Here is a 23,388-nt window from a genome sequence, read left to right as displayed (position 1 = left end):
CTCCTGCTCTACAATTGTACCTGCATCTATATGATGCGGATACAATTACATGCAGAAGCGCTGAATGGCAGGGCACGTTCTGCCTCTAGTCAATACTATAGTCACTGTATGATCTGCAGCGAGAGGACGGGTGGTAGGATTTATTTTTCTTGTGAGGCTGCTAGTGACGTAGAACAGCCAGGGCTATGTCAAAGATTTGGGGGACACCATTTCAACTTTCGCCTCAGGCAGCAGAAAAGCTAGAATCAGCCCTGTGTTCACTTTTTAGTTGCTGTCAGACTAGTCAGTGCTCAACCCTTGCAGAGCCGTGGGCACTTGGACTGCATCGCAGCTTCATTACAAGTGAGAAAGAACAGCTGCTTATTGGCGAGACTAGTGACATTTAATAAAGCCACTCACTTGCAATCCAAGGTCCAGGACTCCTAGTACCATGCAGCTAGTTCACGTTTTCGACCAGGTGTAGAGGATCCCTGGGCTTCCTCCCTGCCATTAAAAGTGCTTCTCTGCTCATCCTTAGCCAATGTGTGCCAGCAACCGGGTGCTGAGACTCCCCTGCAGTTGCTTCATGCGCTGCTCAAACAGCTGCAGTGTGGACTAGAAGTGTGAGCACCCAGTGACCGGCCCATATTGTCCAAGGGTGAGCAGAGAAGCACTTTTAATGGCAGGGAGGAAGCCCAAGGGTTTTCCCTTCTACACACAGCCTTCTATAAAAAAAAAAAAAAAAAAATTGTGACCAAGTGGAGTGCCCCCCCCCCCTTTCCCAGCACAGTAGGCCCTGGCACTTGCCCGTGTTTGCCAGGTGCCGATGCCGGCGCTGCACATCACACCTACAGGAGCTTTTAGGACATCCCATTCTAAATCCATAGGCATAAAATATGGAGCTGGTCTCCCTATGCAGCTAAAACAGCTTCCATTCTTCTGGGAAGGTTTTCTACAAGATTTGAATGCCTGTGGGAATTTTTGCCCAGTCTTTCAGAAGAGGATCTGGCGTGCAATCTCCTTTCAAGTTTATTCCAAAGGTGTTCGACGGGGGTTTGAGGTCAGGGCTCTGTGCGGGCCAGACAAGTTCTTCCTCGGCATTGCGATGTAAGGTTTGCATATAGCTGCTCGAACATGGAAACAAATGCCATGTAGTTCCCAGCGCAGTTTTTCCTATCCACCTCTGGGATGGAGTCAGAGCGTTGGTGACTTTTGTGCACTATGCATATCGGTACTCAGCGACCCCACTCTATAACTTTATGTGGTCTATCACTTCGTGGCCAAGTTATTGTGATTCCTAAATTCCTTAGCAATAACACCCCTCACAATTGATAGTGGTATATCTAGGAGGGAAGAAATTGCAACAGTTACATCTCATTACAGCACCACACTCCAAAATCAGTGAGATTTTCAGAACGACCCATTCTTTCATAAATGCTTGTAAAAGACAAACTGCATGGCGAGGTGCTTGATTTTATGCACCTGTGGCAATGGGACTGAAACGAAAAACCCAATTTGAATGATTAACAGGTGTGTCCCAATACTTATGTCCATATAATGTAAACACTTTACTGGGATGTCAGAGAGTTGCATCATACTTACCGTACGATGAGGTTCGCCCTTTGCATTTAAATAAGCCTTGATAGCAGCCAATCCAGCATATTCACCCTGTGCTCCACTGATCATACAAAGAAACACAAAATGCACCATAATTCTATGTAATAATTTATGGTCAGGTTGTTTTCCATAAACAAATATACATTGAAAATGCTGTAATATGCACGAGGTTAAATTTTGCACTTTTTACCTGTTTGGCTGAAATGAGATTTTATCATATCCGGTTATTTCGCATAAGTCTCTCTCGAGCTCCTTAAACAGTTGCTGATATCCCTGTGCCTGGTCTAGAGGCACAAATGGATGAATGTTGGCAAATTCAGGCCAAGTAATTGGCTGCAAGGATTAAAAAATAAATAAATAAATAAATATATATATATATATATATATATATATATATATATATATATATATATATATATATATTATAAATGGATTTCAAAATTAAGTCTTACAAAAATGCACAAACCTGTACACTAATTAGACTTGGACAAAACCGGTTACATTGTCACTAGACTGTTAATAATGTTAACCTCAAGGAAACGGCAGATTCATTCATGCCTGCAAATGATTCAGCAGATGTGACTTTCTCCTGGGATTAAATTTACAATGCGATACGCTAAATATTTCCGATGTGTGTATTTTAACAAAAACAAGTTAATTTAAACTTGTCAATAATATGTTAAGCAAACATATATACAGAGAAACCTGTTTGAGCCGACCACCCAAAATTTACATGGGTGGTCCTCTAAAAGTAAAAATAAAAATGTAGCACACAAGTGTGTTGTACAGGCATGCAGACTGCATTACACACAAATAAACAGCCCTCTCATTCCTAATCCCCAGCATGATTCACCTCTTGGTCCCTAGCATTGCTCCCCACTCATTCCTGGTCCCCAGCAAGTCTCTCCCGCTCATTCTTATATAGTACAGTACACAATCATGGCTCCTCTCATTCTTCGTGCCCAGTCAGGCACCGCTCTCCATATGCCACCTCACTGCTAACCTTGAAACCCCAGTGGCAGTCCGCAGGCCTGCTTGCTAAGCAATCTTGAAGGCTGTCCTGTGCAGAACGACGCATGCTTCCCTTCTCTAAAAGATACCTTCCGCCTCCCCCTTTATGATGTTCTGTGGTGCCAGAAAGGGCCCTCTTCCTGCCATCACTGCCCCCAAAAGTGTGGCACGATGCTGGCAGTTTCTCTGCCATGATGTGCCATCATCCCCCTTCCTCTGTCTTTCTCCAGTGCTTTGCGCACACAGAAGTAATTACAGCGCATGTAAGTGGTTTTTGGATGGTAATAAAGGGGCAGCTTTTGTAGACCATAATAGTTGGGATAATCGGTCACAGAAAAATTCTGTCTGGATGGGGTGGTGGTCTTCTGGTGAGGTTACACTAACAGATAAACTTAAATCATAATAAAAAGTGCATTTGAAAAAGCAGAATATTGTCTGATCATAATAAACCTAACAGTATTTTTACCCCGTGCTACACTACTTTGCAAAGGGTAAAATCCACAAAAAAATCTGCGATAGGATTTGAAAATCTGCAGCATCCCTTAAAAGTCACGCAGGTGTCTCCCCCACTCCTCGTTTGAATGTGAAACACCATACATGAGCGAGCATTGTACTGAATCTTGAAGTAGAATTTATGTGCAAACATAGCTATGCCAAAACCACATTTTCAGCTTATCCCCTTAGGCCATGTTCACACGCGTAACAAAAAAAAAAACAAACAACTAAAATACAGAGCTGTTTTCAATGGAAACCAGCCTCTGATTTTCAGCCGTTTTTTATGCATCAAGCGTTTTTGGGGCTGTTTTTCTATTGAGACAATGAAAAACGGCTCAAGTAGTGACATGTACTTCCTTTGTACGGGGCGTTTTTACAAACCGTCTCATAAAAAGAATGCGCCGTAGGAACAAAACGCCATTTTTCCCACTGAAGTCAATGGGCAGATGATTGGAGTTCAGCCCCCGTATTTTCAGACGTTTTTCACAGCGTTTACAGTCCGAAAAATGGGTCATGTGAACATACCCTTAAAGTGGATCGGTCAGATATTTATGCTGCCCTGTTAGAGGGAAGCACATAGTAGTGACAGACACGCCTATTCGTTAATAATTAGTTCAAGCAGATTCATGCACTTTTCTGCCTATTATTGCACATAGGGAGAAATGTGTCAAACAGCGTCTGGACTTTTCTTTATGCTGCCCTCAGACAAAAGCACAATATCTGACCAATCCACTTTAATGCTTCAGCTATGAGCAGTACTAAAACGTCCATAAAGCTTATCAAGTTAATGGTTATCAAGTATGAGCAATTTGTCACATACACGATACTATATATGCACCAAGTTCGTGTGTAACCTAAATGGAGTAGAATGCATATAGTCTACATACTGTACACGTGTGTGCAAACTCCAGCGTATATCCCAGAAGGTGCCTTCAGAACGCAAGTTTTGTCTATTTTAAATCAAAGTCCATGAGGAAAGCTGGAAAAAACATTATTTTTGATCAAGAAGGCCAATACAGCAGATATATTGCTTATTCTTCCTGAAACGGTCTCAGGAGAAAAAAAGAAATTTACAGTAAATAAAGGAAACCATTTGCTCAAAACATGTTAAAGGGGATCGGTCACTAGTTTAGTAATGCCCCATCTCCTAGCCAATAGAATAGGCGCGGTCACACTGAACTTTCACTAGCGTTGTCTCCCAAAACGATTATTTTAAAAGTTATGAGTTTTTCTAAAATATGTAAATGAGCCTTTATTAGACAACTGGGAGGTAACCGCTGCGATTCTCCTGAGGTGCAGCTACCTCACAGCCTCTGACGCTGTCCTATCAGCATGAAGCTGCTTCACACAGTGCGAGAGACTGAGGCTGGAGGGGATCACTTCAAACAGCCACATCTCAGGCTGTGACCACAGCGGTTCTGGTGGCATATGAAAATAGAATTAGTACTTCCAGGTAATTCGGTTTCTATTAAACCCTCCATGACAGCACATCAAAGGTTAAATCTCCACCCCTAACAGGGACAGGAACGAAGGTTAAATAGACCCACCCCACCTCGGTGTATTTCAAATAACAGAATGGCATAGTATCCAACATATCTATTACTCCATAATCATATTGGTGAAGTGCATATACACATTGGGAGGGTAATAACCGTGCTGTCATGGAGGGTTTAATAGAAACCGAATTAACGTTAAGTACGAATTCTATTTTCTCAAATAAACCCTCCATGACAGCACATCGGAGAGTACCAATTAACTACTACTAGTTAAACTACTAGTTTTCAGGACTTTCCTACTGAGGGAAAGATCACGGATGTGAGAAAAATCTAGTCTATAATGTATCACGAACGCATGGATAGAGGACCAAGTGGCCGCTTTACATATCTGTTCTATTGGAGGTATTACATTTTTCAGCCTGAGAGGTTGACATGGCTCTGGTTGAATGAGCTTTTAATTTATCTGGAGGGGATAAATTTTGATAAGCATCACAGATGGCTTTCTTTATCCAATTGGAAAGGGTCCTTTTTGAGGCCTTCTTCCCCTTATTTGCACCAAAAGGCTTTATAAATAAGTTGTGATCTACTCTCCAGTCTTTTGTAGCCGCCAGATAGAGAAGCATGGTTCTGCTAACATCTAGTGTAGGAAAACTTACTCTTTGTTCCTGAGTTCCTGGGGGGGGGGCGGGGCGGGGAGAGAAGAGGGAGACTATAATATCTTGTGACATATGAAAATGGGAGACTTTAGGTAAAAAGGTAGGATCATTCTACACTCTAAAATCTGAAGATATGGCAGACACGTCGAGGGAGCCTGAATCTCCCCAACCCTTTTAGCCGTGGTAACAGTGACCAGAAAGGCGGCTTTCAAGGAAAGATTTTTAATTCTGATATCTGCTATGGGTTCAAAAGGGAGAGGCTGTTAGACCTTTTAAGACAATATTTAGATCCCATGGGAGAAGGTAAGACGATTTACGAAGGGATAACCGATTGGCCCCAGAAAAGAACCTTTTGATCCAATGACTATTTGCTAAATCTTGGTCAAAATGTGAACTAAGTGCAGAAATCTGGACTCTGAGCTACATCTGGGTGGCATAAGTTAGGGATATCATCCTTGCACCAAGACAGATTTTTTTCTCCAATATATATATATATATATATATATATATATATATATATATATATATATATATGGGCACACACACACAAAAGATGTCACCAATGCTGTCAGAGGAGTTTTTGACCACTGCTTCAGATAGACCTCTAGCTTTTAAAGGCTGCGCTCTCAGAAGACAGGCTGCTAGCTGGAATTTGAGGGTTCTTGTGTTAGCTAGGCCCTTGGTACAGAAGGCCTGGGAATGATCGCAGGATCAAGGATTCTGCCATCTTTAGGCTGTGGAGTACACCATACCAAGCACTCTTTGGCCATAGAGAAGCTACTAGCATTACCGTGAGCTTTTCTCTGTGGATAATTGTATTAGAGACATGGTTGCCTGCATCTGTCATACAAGCCCTCAAGTAGGTCAGTCAAGATCATGGCATGTGAAAGTCTGCTCGGTTTTATGTAGACGCAAGTTGGATGCTTTCCAGCAGTTGTGTCTGCAACAAGCCAAAATGGGTGGGCTTGAACATCAGCTGGGGCAAGATACAGCAAAGTCTGCTGGTCAACGCAAACCTTATGCGGCTTGTGAGTACTTTCCACATCCTGGTTCACACATCAAGCAAGGAAGCACGTTTTTGACGTTCCGTAGATTCTATGTAAAGCCTTGATCTGCATGCCCTGTGTTAACAGAACAAACTGATAAAATGTATTGTCCTTCTCTACTTATACTGGGAATAAGCACATTCTGAGCACTACGCGTCTTCCTACAATAAGACAATCTGTAGTTGGCATAGTGGGAACACGGCCATGTAAATCAATGGAATATACAATATGGACGAATATAGAACCAAAATAATCAAATAAAAAAATAATTAAGCTTATTACGGCATGAATAGAAACAATGTCAATTAACTTACTGTAAGCTCAGAGGAACTGTTAAGTTTCATTGTGCAGGACCCAAGAGGAATCATACTATGTACAAGTGAAATATCCTTGTTTTCCAAACGCTTCATGTAGCGAACAATATTCGTTTCTGAATGGTAGCTAAAAATAAAATTAACACATTATCAATAAGTTTCAGAAAAGGAATTTCTAGACTAATATATATATATATATATATATATATATATATTTCCTCTTGCAAAAATCTTACCTATTAAACACTGGGTGCATAAGGAATTTGCTTGTCCTTTTAAAAGCAGTGGTCAAAATGCCCTTGTTCTCCTCTCCCATGCTCTCAGCAACTAGCTCCTATTAAAACAAGAAACAAATAGCAAGTAATGTAAGCATACCCTCAATCCACAGATAAAAATAGTCAGCTATGGTGTGGCCTGGAAGATAGATAATTTTGAGCTTAAAAAAACAAACAAAAAAAATCATAAGAAGTTGATTTAAGTAATTAACTTACTGCCGAGGATTCACAGCCAAAAACCCATAATAAGTCATCCAGATCTTTTTCCTTTACAGTTTCATCAATCGATACTCCAAGCTGCCAAAAGAATGATTTGTCTTATTTCTCCACTACTTTCAATATTTTAGTATGTAAACAAATAATGATTTTTTGCATGCAGTGTTGGATAAGCGATCATGACTTTGTTCTGCTCATACAGACACTGGGTTTGTTACAAAAAGATTAATAAATAAAAAAATGCAATGACCAGTCCAAAATTAGGGGGCACTTACACGTGGCATATTACGCTAGAGAAAAAGTAATATTTTTCCCATAGGCATACATTGCAGCAACTCAAATTTCTCTAGTTCTTGCATTGTGGAACATTTTTGTGCATCGGTATACATTGTAAAGTTTTCCGCAGCGCATGTTTACGCTTCAGAGATAAAAAGATAAAAGTATGCCACGTGTAACTGCACCCTTATAGCAGAAACAATCTCTATTCAGGACTAGACATAAGGAAGGATACAGTATTTTCAACACGTTACGAAAGGGTTCTCAACCTTTGCAGTGCTTTTTGGGGGTGAAGGGACGGGTTTGGAATAAAACATCACACACACGATTGTTAGTGTAACCCACAAAAACCCAACAATATCCGCTATTATCTTAGGTTTATTGGCACCTTTATTAGGATTGCTACTAGTGAGGTATTGACAACCCAAGTCTACCTCCTCCTGAGGATTGAAGGTGTAGAAACAATTAGAGTCCACATTATTACATGCTAACAAAACGGATGTTGACGAAGGCTTATAAAGTGTGTAGCAGTCAGTTGGAGGGGGGGGGGGGGACTAATGGGAGCAGATATCTTTGAAAAGGGCATATCTACAATTTCTTTACGTTTTTGGGGAGAAAGAAATAAAAAATAAAATTCCAAAAACAGCTTACTGAACCATCACTGTGCACACGGAGGTTAATTTGACGCAGCGCAGCACGATCCAGAACCTCCTTCACTGGACAGCCACAATAAATCTTCACTGTATCAAAGAACAGCTCATTGTCTAACTGATGTCCTGCTCTCTTCAGACCTGTACAAACATTTGGAATTGTGGGTAGAAGGCCATTTAACCAAAACCACTGGTTCGAACACGTACATACATATACATACATACTACCGTTCAAAAGTTTAGGGTCACTTAGAAACTTCCTTATTTTTGCAAGAAAAGCAGTTTTTTTCAATGAATATTATATTAATCAGAAATACACTCTATACATTGTTAATGAGCTAAATGACTATTCTAGCTGCAAACGTCTGGTTTTTAATGCAATATCTACATAGGTGTATAGAGGGCCATTTCCAGCAACCATCACTCCAGTGTTCTAATGGTACATTGTGTTTGCTAACTGTGTTAGAAGGCTGATGGATGATTAGAAAACCCTTGTGCAATTATGTTAGCACCGCTGTAAACAGTTTTACTGTTTAGAGGAGCTATAAAAAGGACCTTCCTTTGAGCTAGTTGAGAATCTGGAGCATTACATTTGTGGGTTCGATTAAACTCTCAAAATGGCTAGAAAAAGAGAGCTTTCATGTGAAACTCGACAGTCTATTCTTGTTCTTAGAAATGAAGGCTATTCCATGTGAGAAATTGCCAAGAAACTGAAGATTTCCTACAACGGTGTGTACTACTCCCTTCAGATGACAGCACAAACAGGCTCTAACTAGAGTAGAAAGAGAAGTGGGAGGCCCCGCTGCACAACTGAGCAACAAGATAAGTACATTAGAGTCTCTAGTTTGAGAAATAGACGCCTCACAGGTCCTCAACTGGCAGCTTCATTAAATAGTACCCGCAAAACGCCAGTGTCAACGTCTACAGTGAAGAGGCGACTCCGGGATGCTGGCCTTCAGGGCATAGTGGCAAAGAAAAAGACATATCTGAGACTGGCTAATAAAAGGAAAAGATAAAAAAGGGCAAAAGCACACAGACATTGGACAGAGGAAGATTGGAAAAAAGTGTTATGAACAGACAAATCGAAGTTTGAGGTGTTTGGATCACACAGAAGAACATTTGTGAGACGCAGAACAACTGAAAAGATGCTGGAAGAGTGCCTGACGCCATCTGTCAAGCATGGTGGAGGTAATGTGATGGTCTGGGGTTGCTTTGGTGCTGGTAAAGTGGGAGATTTGTACAAGGTAAGAGGGATTTTGAAGGAAGGCTATCACTCCATTTTGCAACGCCATGCCATACCCTGTGGACAGCGCTTGATTGGAGCCAATTTCATCCTACAACAGGACAATGACACAAAGCACACCTCCAAATTATGCAAGAACTATTTAGGGAAGAAGCAGGCAGCTGGTATTCTATCTGTAATGGAGTGGCCAGCGCAGTCACCAGATCTCAACCCCATAGAGCTGTTGTGGGAGCAGCTTGACCGTATGGTACGCAAGAAGTGCCCATCAAGCCAATCCAACTTGTGGGAGGGGCTTCTGGAAGCATGGGGTGAAATTTCTCCCGATTACCTCAGCAAATTAACAGCTAGAATGCCAAAGGTCTGCAATGCTGTAATTGCTGCAAATGGAGCATTCTTTGACGAAAGCAAAGTTTGAAGGAGAAAATTATTATTTCTAACCTTGTCAATGTCTTGACTATATTTTCTAGTCATTTTGCAACTTATTTGATAAATAGAAGTGAGTTTTCATGGAAAACACCAAATTGTCTGGGTGACCCCAAACTTTTGAACGATAGTGTATATATAAAAAATAACTGCAACATGCCCAAAACACCAGGTTTAGTGTAATCATGCCATGTGCATGGATTCAGATCAGTGCCCATTAAAAACATTAGACAAAGAGCCGATAAGTACTTCAAAACAGAATATACATGAATTCCATTCGAAATATAGTAGAATACATAGACCGATGTCATCCCCAGAAAAAAAAACAGTGAACAGTTCAACAAATTACCTTCTGCAAGTATTAGTGTGGCATTGTGAACTCTACGAGCAATATGCTTCAAGCCATTTGGACCATGGTAAACACAGAACATAGCAGCCATATTTGCCAGCAGGGCCTACAAAAAGATCATATTAAAATGAGAGCAAGCAATAAAATATGGCAAAGCACAATACATAATTCAGTTATTGTTTCAATAAACTCACAAGCAGCTTCATACGTCTGCAACAAAGCATAAAATAAATTCTCTGTAGCCAGTTATGCTACCTTGGCACAACACTAACAATTATTAATATATTTTTTTTTTTTTAAAGTTTATAAAGAGTTTAAAAAAAATAAAAATATATATATATATAGATATGTCTGGTCACCAGATAATGTGCCACCATATCTCAGAAGTAGTTTTTCTTTTTAAATACCTCACCCAGCTCTGTACAGCATCTGTTATGATGCAGCCAGGGCTTTCGGTCAGTGGCATCACTATGTTAACATTACCTCTATTTACGGCTGCCTGCATGACCAGCTATTACCAGGTGTAAGGTAGTGCTGTAATTACACTGTTTGCTACGGAGACACAAATCTACTGCTATACTCTGCACTATCTGCTGCCCAGCATGTGAAACACAATCCCTCCAAATACAGAGGGGCAGGGAGCAGTTGCGATAAATTCGTGTGACACTATAGGGAGGAGGGAGATAACCACATGTTCAGTGTACAAAACTTCACACAAGCAGAGAAAAAAAAATAAATACCAGGAGCATGAGCAGGTGACTATTTCCATCTCGCATTCAGAGACATTTCAGCTACAAACAGTACATTAGTAAGTTAATAAATTTACTGCAGTAAAAACGGTCTGCATAACGTTTTTAAGGACCAGAAAACCCCTTAACAAAAAAACACCACACACACACACACAAACAGGGGAGTACATAGCGCTTAAGCTCATACCATTTTCGTTATGGTGTCAAATAAATTTAAAAAAAAAACTACTGTATGGAAAAGATAATTTGACCAAGCTTTAATTTTTGAAGAGAACTGCATTAGATTACTTAGGGTTAGTCAAGATATTTGGCAGTAGCGGATTCAGAAAGGAGTAGTTGTATCCGCACAGTTACTAGCAAACATGCAGCAGAGGTCCTTAGGAAATTACCTGTGCAGTACATATATTGCTTGTGGCTTTATCCCTTCTGATGTGCTGTTCTCTGGTTTGTAAAGCAAGGCGGTAAACTTCCTTTCCAGCGGCATCTCTAAAAACAAAATTGAACATAGAATTCATAACCACTATAAGAAGATCATTGCTGGAAAAGCAAAAAGTCGCCCCTCTTTCTCCCTGAAGACAAGAATTGCAAGGTTTATTTTAAATCACTCTTTAACAAAGGAAGTCCGTGTGGTATGAAAAGATTAAACCACAATACAGGCATAACAAATTATAAATATTTCTTATAAGGGGAAGCAGATCATCATATTAATTGGCATCAAATATTATTGGGCAAGAGCTTGATAAACGCTACCCATATTACACTAGAGTTTGCAAACTATTTCCCAAAATTTTGGTAGCTTGCCTAGAGATAGAGTTTAACCAGTGCTAAACGCATATCAACATTGCAGTTTGTGACAGAGTGAAGTGAATAGAACCTTACATTGGACACACAGCTAAGCAATTGTTGGTGTTTAAAACAAATCTCTGCTTGATGTTGTAATTCTGGATAGCCACTCCCATACCCGTCAGAATGTCGCTATCTGTGTAGACCGATGAACAAGTTTTTTTTTGGAAATCTATTTCTTTAACCTTACAAGTGTCTGTGGTCTCATATGAACTTGTAAAACATCCTAGTGGTAGCAGGCTCCCAAAAGGTTTCAATTAATAATCATTAAAAGGGAAGACTTTTAGGCCAAATTGGATTTTAGTTATGCAGCACATACCTAGTCACTCCAACCATTCTGCCGGGCATCATCCGGATCAGGTTTTCTTTCACTGCAAAGAAGGCTGCGTGTGGTCCTCCATAGCACAATGCTACACCAAATCTCTGAGAGCTGCCAAGAGCAATATCTACGGCAAACTCACCGGGTGGCCTCAAGATACACAGAGCCAAGAGGTCAGTGGCACAGCATGCTAGGGTCTGAGATGAATTAAAAGTAAACAGACCGACAGAATTAAGATTTTGTTTTGTTTTTTATAATAAAAATATACACAATACTAGAAAAGGATGATCGTAGCATTTAAAATGGACTATTTAGAGAAAACAAAAATTGCTAAACATCAGCAAAGAGTCCCTACAACTCTAAAATCCGCTATATGCTATTAGAGACTACTGCACATAGCTAGTTTTTTCACACCTCAACCATGTATTAGGAATATATACCTATGCACATGTGTGCGTTTTTTGTACTTGGACGAGACCGGCACACTATCCTAGACCATTAAACTGCTCACCACCCTATATACCGGGACAGAAGAATTCTGTCCTGTAGGATTGGTAGCCTGCGACAATACTTCTGTCCTCATAACTACGCTGGCGGCAGAAATCAAGATGTTCTCTTATTGTCTTATTCCTCAATGTTCTCGATCAGAGGACTGCAACTTTTTACAGCCACCAAGAGACAAAAGGGATCAGACACTCCCGCTTGCATCAAGCATGACCCACTTCAGTTGTGGTTTGTGTCAACGTCCACTATAGAATCAACCAACAAGCATCCACGACAGATTTGGACCTCTGTATTAGTCACATTTTTCTTAAAATTTTGGTAGAGAAACGGGACGTCCGCTCTTTAGATTGTGTCATACTTAAACACTAACATCCCACCATGTACTTGTTCTAGAAGTCTGAAATGTCTCTTTACATACCCCATTTTGGTGAGCTCTGTCAACCAGCTGGGTGAAGTCTTCTATTTTCCCATCAGTGTCAGGATATTGAAACAGCACACCACTGATATCTTTTCCACTGAAGTCCATCTCGTGTGGTAACAGGAGCTCTGTAGTTACACCAATATAGCTAAAACCGATTGAAAAACACAGTAAAACTTGGAGTGTGAAGTACTTTGATTTTATTGATGATATACCGATGTTCAGGAGAGTTGCTACGGTCTTAAAAGATCATGGGCACAAGCCCCGAGACATATTTACCCCCCTCCCCGAAAAATAAACATTTTTACAGACATGTCGGAGATAGCATATCTATAAAACTAAGGCTCCTATAGCTTCACTGCTGGATAGAATTGGATGCATGGTCTCAGCAGACAGCACCATACATGATATGTATAGTTACATGGCCCCAGCAGATAGTATCACACATGAGAGGGATTCTCATCTGTGCGGTGCGTTAGAACAAACGCACAGCACATGGATGCGTTGATTTAAATGGGGCCATTCACACATGCATGAGGTTTCACACAGCGGGTGTTCGTTGCGTGAAAGTCACTGCATGTCCTATATTGGTGTATTTCACGCACCCAACCGCCCATTGAAGTCAATGGGTGCTTGAAAACCACTGGAAAAAAAAAAAAAGTGCTTGCAAGTGCGTGAAAAAAAACACATGCCACACGCGAAGCACACTGATGCAAAACGCAACGCACACAACCAGATTTATGCGCTTTTTTTATGCACGTAAATCTGCCACGCTCGTGTGAATGTAGCTTTGGATACAGGGCCCCAGCAGTAGGTATCCTTGTACGAAACCTCAGAGGCAAATTTGGCGTTTCTGGGGCCCCAAGCAAAGTTATGTCTCGGGGCTCTAATCAAAGACACCTGTACAGAGTGCCCCACACAATGCCCCCTGTATATAGTGTCACAACCACCCTGTAGGGTTCCACACAGTCCCCCTGCCATACATCCCCCTTGTAAACAATGCCATGCAGTCCCCTGCCCTACAACAATGCCTGCAGATTGGACAGCAAAGTCAACATGGTAGGTTCCCTTTAAAGTTGGGAATAGTAGTTAAAAATAATTAGAATATAAATATAATACAGATAAAGTTAATGTATTATGAAATATAAATTAGTCTTTTATAATAGAATCCTTGAACAGTAATGTCTGTGCACTTATGCTATGAATAACTAGTACCAGACTTTATAAATTAAGCTGAAGCAAAGCCATGCCACGTGCACATTAGCAAATGTGCATTTAGGATGGAAACTTTAGTTTGGAATCCATGCTTGGGTTTTCATAATCCAATCTACACGAACAACTGACCATGATCCATACCATACAGTTAAGAGGTTTCACTTGATTCTGCTAGGACGGTTTCAGATGTACATAATGCAGCTACAATTTAGAGACTTTATTATGGCCGCACTGCCTGGACCACCTAGAAGTCTACAACGAGTTTCAGAATAACCACAAGAAGTTCAGGTTTTGCAGCCATAATACAGGTGCTAATTGCGACCACATTCAGCCGATCCAAAACTGGCCCTATGGTGGAATATTGGGGGGGGGGGGGAGGAGCTATTTCAGTGAACTGAAAACCATACTTACTTGGCTCTTGTCTGCAACACCGCTACGGTCTGAGGATGGCATCGGCTGTCCAGGTAGAATTTCCTCCTCTTGTTATGCCTAAACAAAAGCATGCAAAACAAGTTTGTACTGACAACATTGGCACTAACTGGCGCTGAAAACTGGCAGTGTCCATAGAGATGCAATGGATAACCATATATACGTATTGAAGCTTCTGACCTGTGACATAACTGCATTGCTTCAGCTGCAGCCGTTGCTTCATCCAGTAAGGACGCATTGGCTACATCCATCCCAGTGATATCACACACCATGGTCTGATAATTCAACAGGCTCTCGAGTCTGCCCTGAGACACTTCTGGCTGATATGGAGTATACTGTGTTACCCTATTAAGACAAAAATACAACAAAAATGGCTTTATGGTTGCATAATTTTCTATTTAGAAAGTCTAAAGAATCTGACTATAGCTAAATAAACCTGCAGTTTTTTTTCTGTTTATACACATTTTATGGTGGGACATTAGGTTTTGAAAGGTGATCCTTGTAGCGACGGGAGGCTATGTTTACATGGACATACAGTTCACATTCCTTTTATTCTCCCTCAGACATCAATAAAACAAGCGTTCTTACTCTGCTTTAGGGTCAGATGACAGCATGTTCCTGTACAAATTGCAAAATCATCTGGAACCAGTTCAACTTTGTAAGATTTGGAATTGTAACTAGTCTAACTTCGTATAGGTCATTTAAGAATGCCGATTCAGAATGGGGAAAGCTAAAAATAAAGCTGTGGATTTCTTTGATCCCTCAAGAGCCATTGTCATTCGTTTTCTTCTCACGCTCCTGGAATTTGTTGTCTTTGTTTCCATGGAGACCGGATTTCAATGGGCATTTTTGGAGTAGCTGCTGACAGGGTCTTTGCTCTCAATATTAACACTTTACTAGTGTCCTTTGCATCTCGTGGTTTAAGGCATTGCCATGGAAGTTTAGAACACAGAAGAGCTTTTAGAACACGTGGCAATAACCGTGCAGAAAGCAAATCTCCCAAAGACACTTGAAAGCAAACTTCCACCGTCTGCCCATTTAGGGCTTATTCAGACGAACGTTATATATGTCCGTGCAACGCGCGTGATTTTGACGCGTGACCTATGTTAGCCTATGGGGCTGTGCAGACAGTCCGTGATTTTTACGCAGCGCGTGTCCGCTGCGTAAAACGCACGTCAGGTCCTATATATCTGTGTTTCTCGCGCATCACGCACCCATTGAAGTTAATGGGTGCGTGAAAATCACGCGCACCACACTGAAGCACTTCCGTGTGACGTGCGTGATTTGCGCAAGAACAGTAAAAAGTATGAATGAAAACAGAAAAGCACCACGTGCTTTTCTGTTTACAAACATACAAAGTGTCATAATGATGGCGGCTGCGCGAAACTCACGGTGCTGTTAAGTGCCTTTTGCGCACACAGAATGCACACACTCGCGTGAATCCGGCCTTATACCTATTTTTTCCCCTGCAAAGAGGAAAGTCCTAGGTCGTTAAAAGGTTATGAAAGCCTTTGAAGGCATTTATTAATTGAGATTTGATAGGTAACCAGTACCGTTCATCTGAATGGGGTTGTATCTGCAGCAAGCACATGGATTTCTATTCAAATGACTGGAACGGACTTTGTCGCAGATATTTCTGCAACTAAATCTGTCACGTAGGATTGCACCTTAAGGCCGGGTTCCCATGGGTCGAATACGCTGCGTCAAAATTACACAGTGTATCCAACCTGTAATCCACAGCACCTTCAGTTTGAAAAATCTCACACTGTGGAGCGTTTTTTCGGATGGAATTTCCACTGCAGAAAGCAGCGCTTTGGGGTGGGGGGAAAAAAAAAAAAAAAAAAAGTCGATACTCGGCCTCCTACGATATTGTAGGTGATGGGACGCTGCAGCCTGTGATTGGCTGCAGCGGTCACATGGAATGAAAAAAGTCATCCCAGGAGGCCGGACTGCAGGAAGGAGTTCTGGGTAACAGATTTTTTATTTTTGAATGGATTTGCGATTTTTTGCAGCATAACTGCTTCGATTATGCCACAAAAGTCGTAACACTCGGCTTTCTGTTGCGGGTTTTGCATCCCCATTACGTACAATGGGGAACACCCACAACAAAAACGCAGCATATATGGAGATGCTGCGGAATTAAATTCCACACCGCAGGTCAATTTATTAAAGTTTTGTAAATCTCATCTACTTTGCTGCTACTGTAAATGCTGCGGAATTTCCGCACACTATTCTGTTGCGGAAATTCTGCAGCGTTTACGCTATGTGGGAACCTGGCCTTAGGGTAGGTTCACACAGGGAGGATATGCGTTGTTAAAAAAAAAATTAAAAAAAAAGTTAAAAAAAAATAAATTACAATATATATATATATATATATATATACACACACACACACACACATACATACACATACAGCATATACATACACAACGTATACACCCTGGACACCACAGGGAATTCCAGACGGAAAACTGCACCAAATTGTGCAGTTTTTCATCCAAAATGTCCACTGCGGAAGACAACATGCACAAAAAGAAATCTATACTTATTCGTAGCCATAGCGACGTGTCCCTTTGACACCCTCCAGTCCGGCATCCTGGGATGACGCTTCATCCCATGTGACCGCTGTAGCCTGTGATTGGCTGCAGCATTCACATGAGATAAAACATCATCCTGGAGGCCGGCCTGGATGCAGGAGGAGAGATCTGGGTAATGGCGGATTTACACGAACGTGTAATACGTACGTGCAACGCGCGTGTTTTTCAAGTGCGTCGCACAGACCTATGCTAGTCTATGGGGCAGTGAAGACGGTCAGTGATTTTTGCGCAGCGCGAGTCCGCTGCGTATAACTCACGACAGGTCCTATATTTCTGCGTTTTTCGCACATAACGCACCCATTGAAGTCAATGGGTGCGTGAAAATCATGCAGACCACATGGAAGCACTTCTGTGGGATGCGCGTGATTCGAGCAACAGCAGGCAAAAGTATGTTTACAAACAGAAAAGCACCACGTGCTTTTCTGTTTACAAACATCCAAACAGAGTGCCATAATGATGCCGCGCAGCCTATGTGATGACTCAAAAACGCACACGCTCGTGTAAATCCGCCCTAAGTAGAAGCTTTTTTTTAAATTTATTTTTAAAGACTTTTGCGAAAAATCGCAACATCTGCTTTGTTGCGGGGTTTTACCTCCCCATTTAACTCAATGGGAAGACCAGTCATTCTGCAGCATGAATTGACCACCTGCGGATTTAAAAAATAAAATAAAAAACACAATAAATGCACCGCAGGTCAATTTATGAAGGTTTTGTCCAGTGGGTTTTTAAGGCGGCATGTAGATTTTTCAAATCTCATCCACTTTGCTGCTACTGTAATACGCTGCCGATTTTCTGCAATTAAATCAGTTACGGAAAAAAAAAAAAACCTGCAGTATTTACGCTAGGTGTGAACCCGGCCTTAGGGTTGAATGGCGTGTCAGGCACACAGGAGGCCAGCTGACTGCTGATTGGGCCTACAGCAGCTTCTATGTATAGTGGATACATAGAAGCTGCAGTGCTAAAACGAAAGAACATTTTTAATAAATCTATACATACACAAAAAGTGGGTGGGGAGAGAATGAGGACAGACTTACCAGCCTGCATTTTCCAACAAATTTCTTAGGATGGCTTGGGGCACTGAACAGTTATAGTACCCCATGCCAATATAGGACCTCCAGATCTTGTTTTTTGATGCAATGTTATGTAGAGTTTCTAAAATTTCATTTTCACCTGGATTTAAAAAACAATAAGGGTAGGTCAATAGTCATTTACTATAAACTAATTAATATCTCCTCCAATAAACACACACACAAAAAAAAAAAAAAAAAAAAAAAAAAAGTTAGACGTAACATGAACATACAATATTCATACCAGTCTAAATTATGGCCATTTATTTAATCTAAACTGTTTACCGCGTAGCATAATAATTAGGCCATAAAACACTGCAAAGGCATTTATTATATAAGAACTATGAAGAGCAGTAGGTCAATGACAGCAGGAATATTTACCAGTGAAAACCGATAGTTCTATGTAAGCAGAAGGAAAACTGCATGTTGGGTAAAACTCTGCTGTCCCGCAAGATATAGGAGTTATGTAGGGAGCTGGTCTTCAAAGTGCAAAAACTGCACAGCAAAACAAAAATTTCCAAGAAACCTTCATATGGGTGTATGCAAACATGCAGGTTTTGATCAATTTTTAGTTTTCTTAATTTAAAGCTAAAACCAGGTGTTAATCATGAAAGGAAGAGAATGTCAGGGCCCCCCATAGCAATCGCTTGGGGGACACATGGTATCACAGCCCCACATAATTTTTAGAATTCAAGGTTTTTGGTTTTCTGGTTGGTTTCTTCCTCCCCACCCCTCTTTTATTATCACAGTTGGTATTTACCTCCATGGGTCAGGTTGAGGTCAGCTGTACAGGAATGTACGAGCAGGTTCTGGAATTTTCCACCTTGCGCTCGTGAAGCCCGTGCTTTTAACGGATTGGATAATGAGCAGCAATGGTGGGAAGATTTCCTGTTTAAATTCCGGTGTTCGACAGTGTTCCGGGCCGTTTGAAGGGGATTCAAGACAAGCCATGGAGGACCTTATGCAACAGCTATTACGGAGAGCGGAGTCAGCGGCCGGTGAGGAATGGCTAAGAAGATACCTTAATGTAGCAGGGCTGCCGCCGGAACAAGGAGGAAGACTACCACAGGATGTGACGGAGCGGAGTGAGGCGGTACTTACAGAGGAGGAGCCGGGTCATCCAGAGACTGACAGGAGGCCGCCCAAGGGGACAAGGAGGAGCCGGGTAATTTACTCACCGCCTCCTCATGGCAGCAAGAGCAGAAGCAGTGGTCGTTCAGGCGGCCAAAGGGCAGAGTTTTGCCTGTCAGCAGAGGGGAGACAGCGTCAGCAGTCGGTGTCGTCAGACCAGCGTGGGACAGTGACGAGGCAGAGTTTCCAGGGTCCTGCAGAGTCAGAAGGGCGGGAAAGCGCCTCACAGCAGCAGCGCAGTACAGCTTCCTCAGGACGAGCTGCACAGCCTAGAGAGGGATTTCAGGACCAGCAGGGCTTAGCTACACCTGACGGTTCAAGGTTGGGAGAGAATCGGCCTGCAATGGACCCAGCGAGTGGTGAGATGAATGCTAGCCAAAATGTCTATCTTTTTAATTTTATGAAGGTTTTATCAGATTTTATTACTAAAGCTGCAGCTCCTAGTACAGCAGCTGGAGTATGGAGTGAACAGAACAGCTCAAATGATAAAGTGACAGAGAGTAATGGTAATACTTCTGTCATTTTGCCACAGGTTTCTGAGTCTGTTAGTGTTGTTCCTTTATTAGACAGAGGTGCAGGAGTTGTAGAGACTTGTGTTAAGGAGGCAATTTCGTGTGAAGTATCACCTTTAGGTTTTCATTTGTTGAAGAATATTAAAGAGCGCATTTGGCGTAATGAATTTATTGAAGTCTTAACACTATTGCCCTCAGCTAAGGAACATATTGTTCGTAGTGATAAGAAAGATGAAAAGTTTGAGGATGATAGGAAGCGTAGTATGCCAAGATCTTTTAATAATTGGTTACAGGCGTTTTGTATTTATTCTGCAGTTATAGGTGCGAAATATCCAGATAAGTGTTGTGGTTTATTTCAACATATTGACATTATTCTGGAGGCTTATCGCAATTTTGGCGGTATGGCATGGTATAACTATGACGAAATGTTTAGACAGAAGTTGGCAGTTGACCCGTCCATTAAACGGGAGGTTAAATATGTGGGTCTTTGGCTCAATTTAAGGTTACCACAAAGAGCTGCGCCGGTTAAACAGCAAAATGCTGCTCAAGGTAACCTTAGGAAAGGTGTATGTTTCGCTTTTAATGAAACAACTTGCAAATGGTTTAGTAATTGTAGGTATAAACACGAGTGTTCCTTTTGTGGGGGAGCTCACCCCATGTGTAGATGTTTCAAGAAAGCGAGTCAGTCAGAGCAGCAACAGCCAAGTACCAAGGAGTTGTTATCAAAAAGCATGGACGCCAGTGATGCTAATAAGAATGTGCCCATGGCTCGAGCGTTACCCAGACAGGGAGAAAGCTGAGCTCATTTTTAAGGGTTTCAATGAATGTTTTGAAATTCCAATGTTTATTGGTCATGGCTGCTGCTGGGTGGAAATTTTATTTTTTTTCTTTATCAAAGTTTATTAAATTTTCAGTACAAACAAATAACAACGTCATTGCATTTAAACGAGTGGCAGTTCAACGGAACCACTTTAAAATGAAATATTTGAATACAATGCAAATGCAATACATAAAGAGTGTATACATTGTCAGCATCAAGAAGTGTACATTAGCATATGAACCATCAAATGAGGAACAAATAAACACAGAAAAACTAGTATAATATAATCAATCTAATATAATGCAAGAATAAGAAAAAAGGGGAAGAAAAGAAAAACAAAATATAAAAAAAATAAAAAATAAAAGGGGGGGGGGGAGGGGAGCGGAAAAAGAAGGAAGGAAAGCGGGACAGGTAAAGGTGTATAGTGGAGAGGGGTGGCCACTACCAAAGACGCGCAACTGACAGAGGAAATTTAGGTGTGTTCTTCCAGCCAACGTGGAAGGGCTTCGCTCTCCGCAAACAGAATCCAGCTCCTCCATGTAGCCATGAAGCGGTCTCGTTTGCCGTTGTCTCCTGCCAAGAGGCCCTCCATTCTCATGATAGGAGTCAATTTGGTTACCCATTCACGGAGAGGGGCATCCCGTAGAGTTCCAATGTCTAGGAATTACACCTAGCTGCAGTGAGAAAATGTCTGAAAATACCTTTTTTCAAGACGGACGTTGTCTGGCAAAAGGGACAATAGTCCAATGTAGGGATGTCACGATACCAATTTCTATACTTTTGCCAACAGTAATAAAAAAAAAAAAAAATTCTTCCGTTTTCTGATGTGAGGCGCGACGTGTGATGAATTTTGAACGCGCCTCACATTAATAGTAATTAATCCATGATGGGGTTAATTACTATTAATGTGAGGAACATGGAGGGTAAATTAATCGCACCTCACATTAATAAGTGAATGAAAGCAGTGTTTTTCATTTTTTTACAGCGTACACATCATAAATGATGCAAAAAAATTGTTGTGCGCGCCATTACTGAATGTGTATATTTTATGTATTGCGACTTATTTTAATGTTTATTGTAAAAAAGGTGTGTATTTTTTTTTAAAATGTAACAATACTTTGTTTTTACTTTATTTTTAAACTTTAATGTACTGACATATCAGATATGTGCCAGTACATTAGCCTGTGTACTGATAGTACACAGGCAGTTGTTAGGACATACCTCAGTATGCCCTAACAACAAGAAATATGGTAAGACCGCCCTGGGGTCCGTCAATAGACCCTGGGCTGTCTGCCCATATATGGTATGGCCCTCGATCCCCCTGTGACGCGATCCAGGGGATCCCCCCTGCTCATTTTCTCCTGAATGCTGCAGTCCGCTGTGATGGCAGCATTCAGGGGAATAGTGGCGGAGATGAGGTTCCTCTGATCTCCGCCGTTATAGAGCGGGGCTGCGGCTGTGTAATACAGCCATTGCCCCGCTCCTGACAGGAAGTGCGTGCGCGGTCAGCATGAGGAGGTGCGGCCGGCGCTGCACTAATGAGCGGCGGTTCAGGCACTGAGGACAGAACATGGGGGTGTTTTGCAGCGCGGCCACCATGTTGTGTCTCCAGTGCCGCCGCTCATTAGTGCAGCGCCGGCCGCTTCGCATCATCCTGACCCCGCGAACTTATCATGACTCAGGAGCGGGGCTGTGGCTGAATTACACAGCTGCAGCCGCGCTCCCATACATTCATGTGTTACTATACTGAGCTGTGCGGCTGCGCAGCGCAGTATCGAAATACAGGAAATAGCGGTATCAAACCGTTTAGGGATGCACAGTATCGAAGTTTCGATGCACCGTGCATCCCTAGTCCAATGGCAGGTTCAATAGGAGTCTGAGAATCAAACAGCACATTATACAGTTCGAATATGTTAGTCCAAAATGGAGATAAGATGGGACATTCCCACCATATGTGCAACATGGTTCCCAAAGCGGAAAGGCAACGCCAACATTGGTCAGACACGGAGGGAAAAGCTCTATGTAACAAGACCGGGTAACAGGCTGATGGCAATTTATGGGTGAGCAAAAAAATTTTTGGACAATCCTCATCCTGTATATGAAACTCCAATTCACAATCCCACGCCTGTACATATCCAAGTTGAGAAAGCTCAGGGCATTCGCGTAGAAAGACATGCATTGTTGATAAAAGTTTAGTCGGCATAGAGGGTATCAGTAGGAAGGCCTCCAATGCTGTTTTGTCTAAGGTGAGAGCCCCACAGTCTGAGAAAGAGGAAATGTATGCCCTAAGCTGTAGATACTCCATCCAAGATAGTCTTTTGTGAGGACAAGATTCCTTCAAGGATAATAAAGTGGGAAGCTCATGAGTATGGAAGAGAGTCTAACATTGTCCTGTTTCTTCCAAGAAAGAAATTCCTTGACTCCCACCGCTGGTGTAAAGTCTGGATTGTCAAATAAAGGAGTGAAAGGACCAGGACAATGGGTTAAATTTGAGAGGCGCTGCATCCCTATCCCAGGCCACCAAAAAATTTTGAGTTAACAATGGTAGCATAGGGGTATTTCTGTGCTGTTTGGCCGTCCATGGGAGAGATGTTAGTCGCAAAGGGGAAATTTCAAATTCCAGGCGAACCCATTGTTTGTGAGTAGGTGATCTAAACCAGTCAGCAATTCTCATCAGCAATGCCGCAGAGTGATATTTTTTAAAATCTGGTAGCCCCGCCCCTCCCTCCGATTTTGGT

The 23,388-nt window shown here is 41.7% G+C and overlaps 1 protein-coding gene across 2 annotated transcripts in view; it reads right to left on the bottom strand.

Moving 5' to 3' along the window:
- Positions 1–23,388, bottom strand: part of GLDC (glycine decarboxylase) — a 69,581-nt gene that overhangs the window by 19,023 nt on the left and 27,170 nt on the right. For both annotated transcript variants that reach the window (XM_075827301.1, XM_075827292.1), the window contains exons 3-15: positions 18,155–18,290; positions 14,704–14,868; positions 14,506–14,583; positions 12,880–13,027; positions 11,958–12,154; positions 11,185–11,281; positions 10,047–10,152; positions 8,033–8,172; positions 7,106–7,186; positions 6,851–6,948; positions 6,615–6,741; positions 1,787–1,929; positions 1,582–1,657 (exon numbers count right to left, since the gene is read on the bottom strand). In XM_075827301.1, coding sequence (XP_075683416.1) covers positions 1,582–1,657; positions 1,787–1,929; positions 6,615–6,741; positions 6,851–6,948; positions 7,106–7,186; positions 8,033–8,172; positions 10,047–10,152; positions 11,185–11,281; positions 11,958–12,154; positions 12,880–13,027; positions 14,506–14,583; positions 14,704–14,868; positions 18,155–18,290 — 1,592 coding nt within the window. The remainder of the gene's footprint in view (positions 1–1,581; positions 1,658–1,786; positions 1,930–6,614; positions 6,742–6,850; positions 6,949–7,105; positions 7,187–8,032; positions 8,173–10,046; positions 10,153–11,184; positions 11,282–11,957; positions 12,155–12,879; positions 13,028–14,505; positions 14,584–14,703; positions 14,869–18,154; positions 18,291–23,388) is intronic.

The sequence above is a fragment of the Rhinoderma darwinii genome, chromosome 1 (assembly GCF_050947455.1).
Source record: "Rhinoderma darwinii isolate aRhiDar2 chromosome 1, aRhiDar2.hap1, whole genome shotgun sequence".
NCBI classification, from domain to species: Eukaryota; Metazoa; Chordata; class Amphibia; order Anura; family Rhinodermatidae; genus Rhinoderma; species Rhinoderma darwinii.
This window is presented reverse-complemented; position numbering and strand designations above follow the sequence as displayed.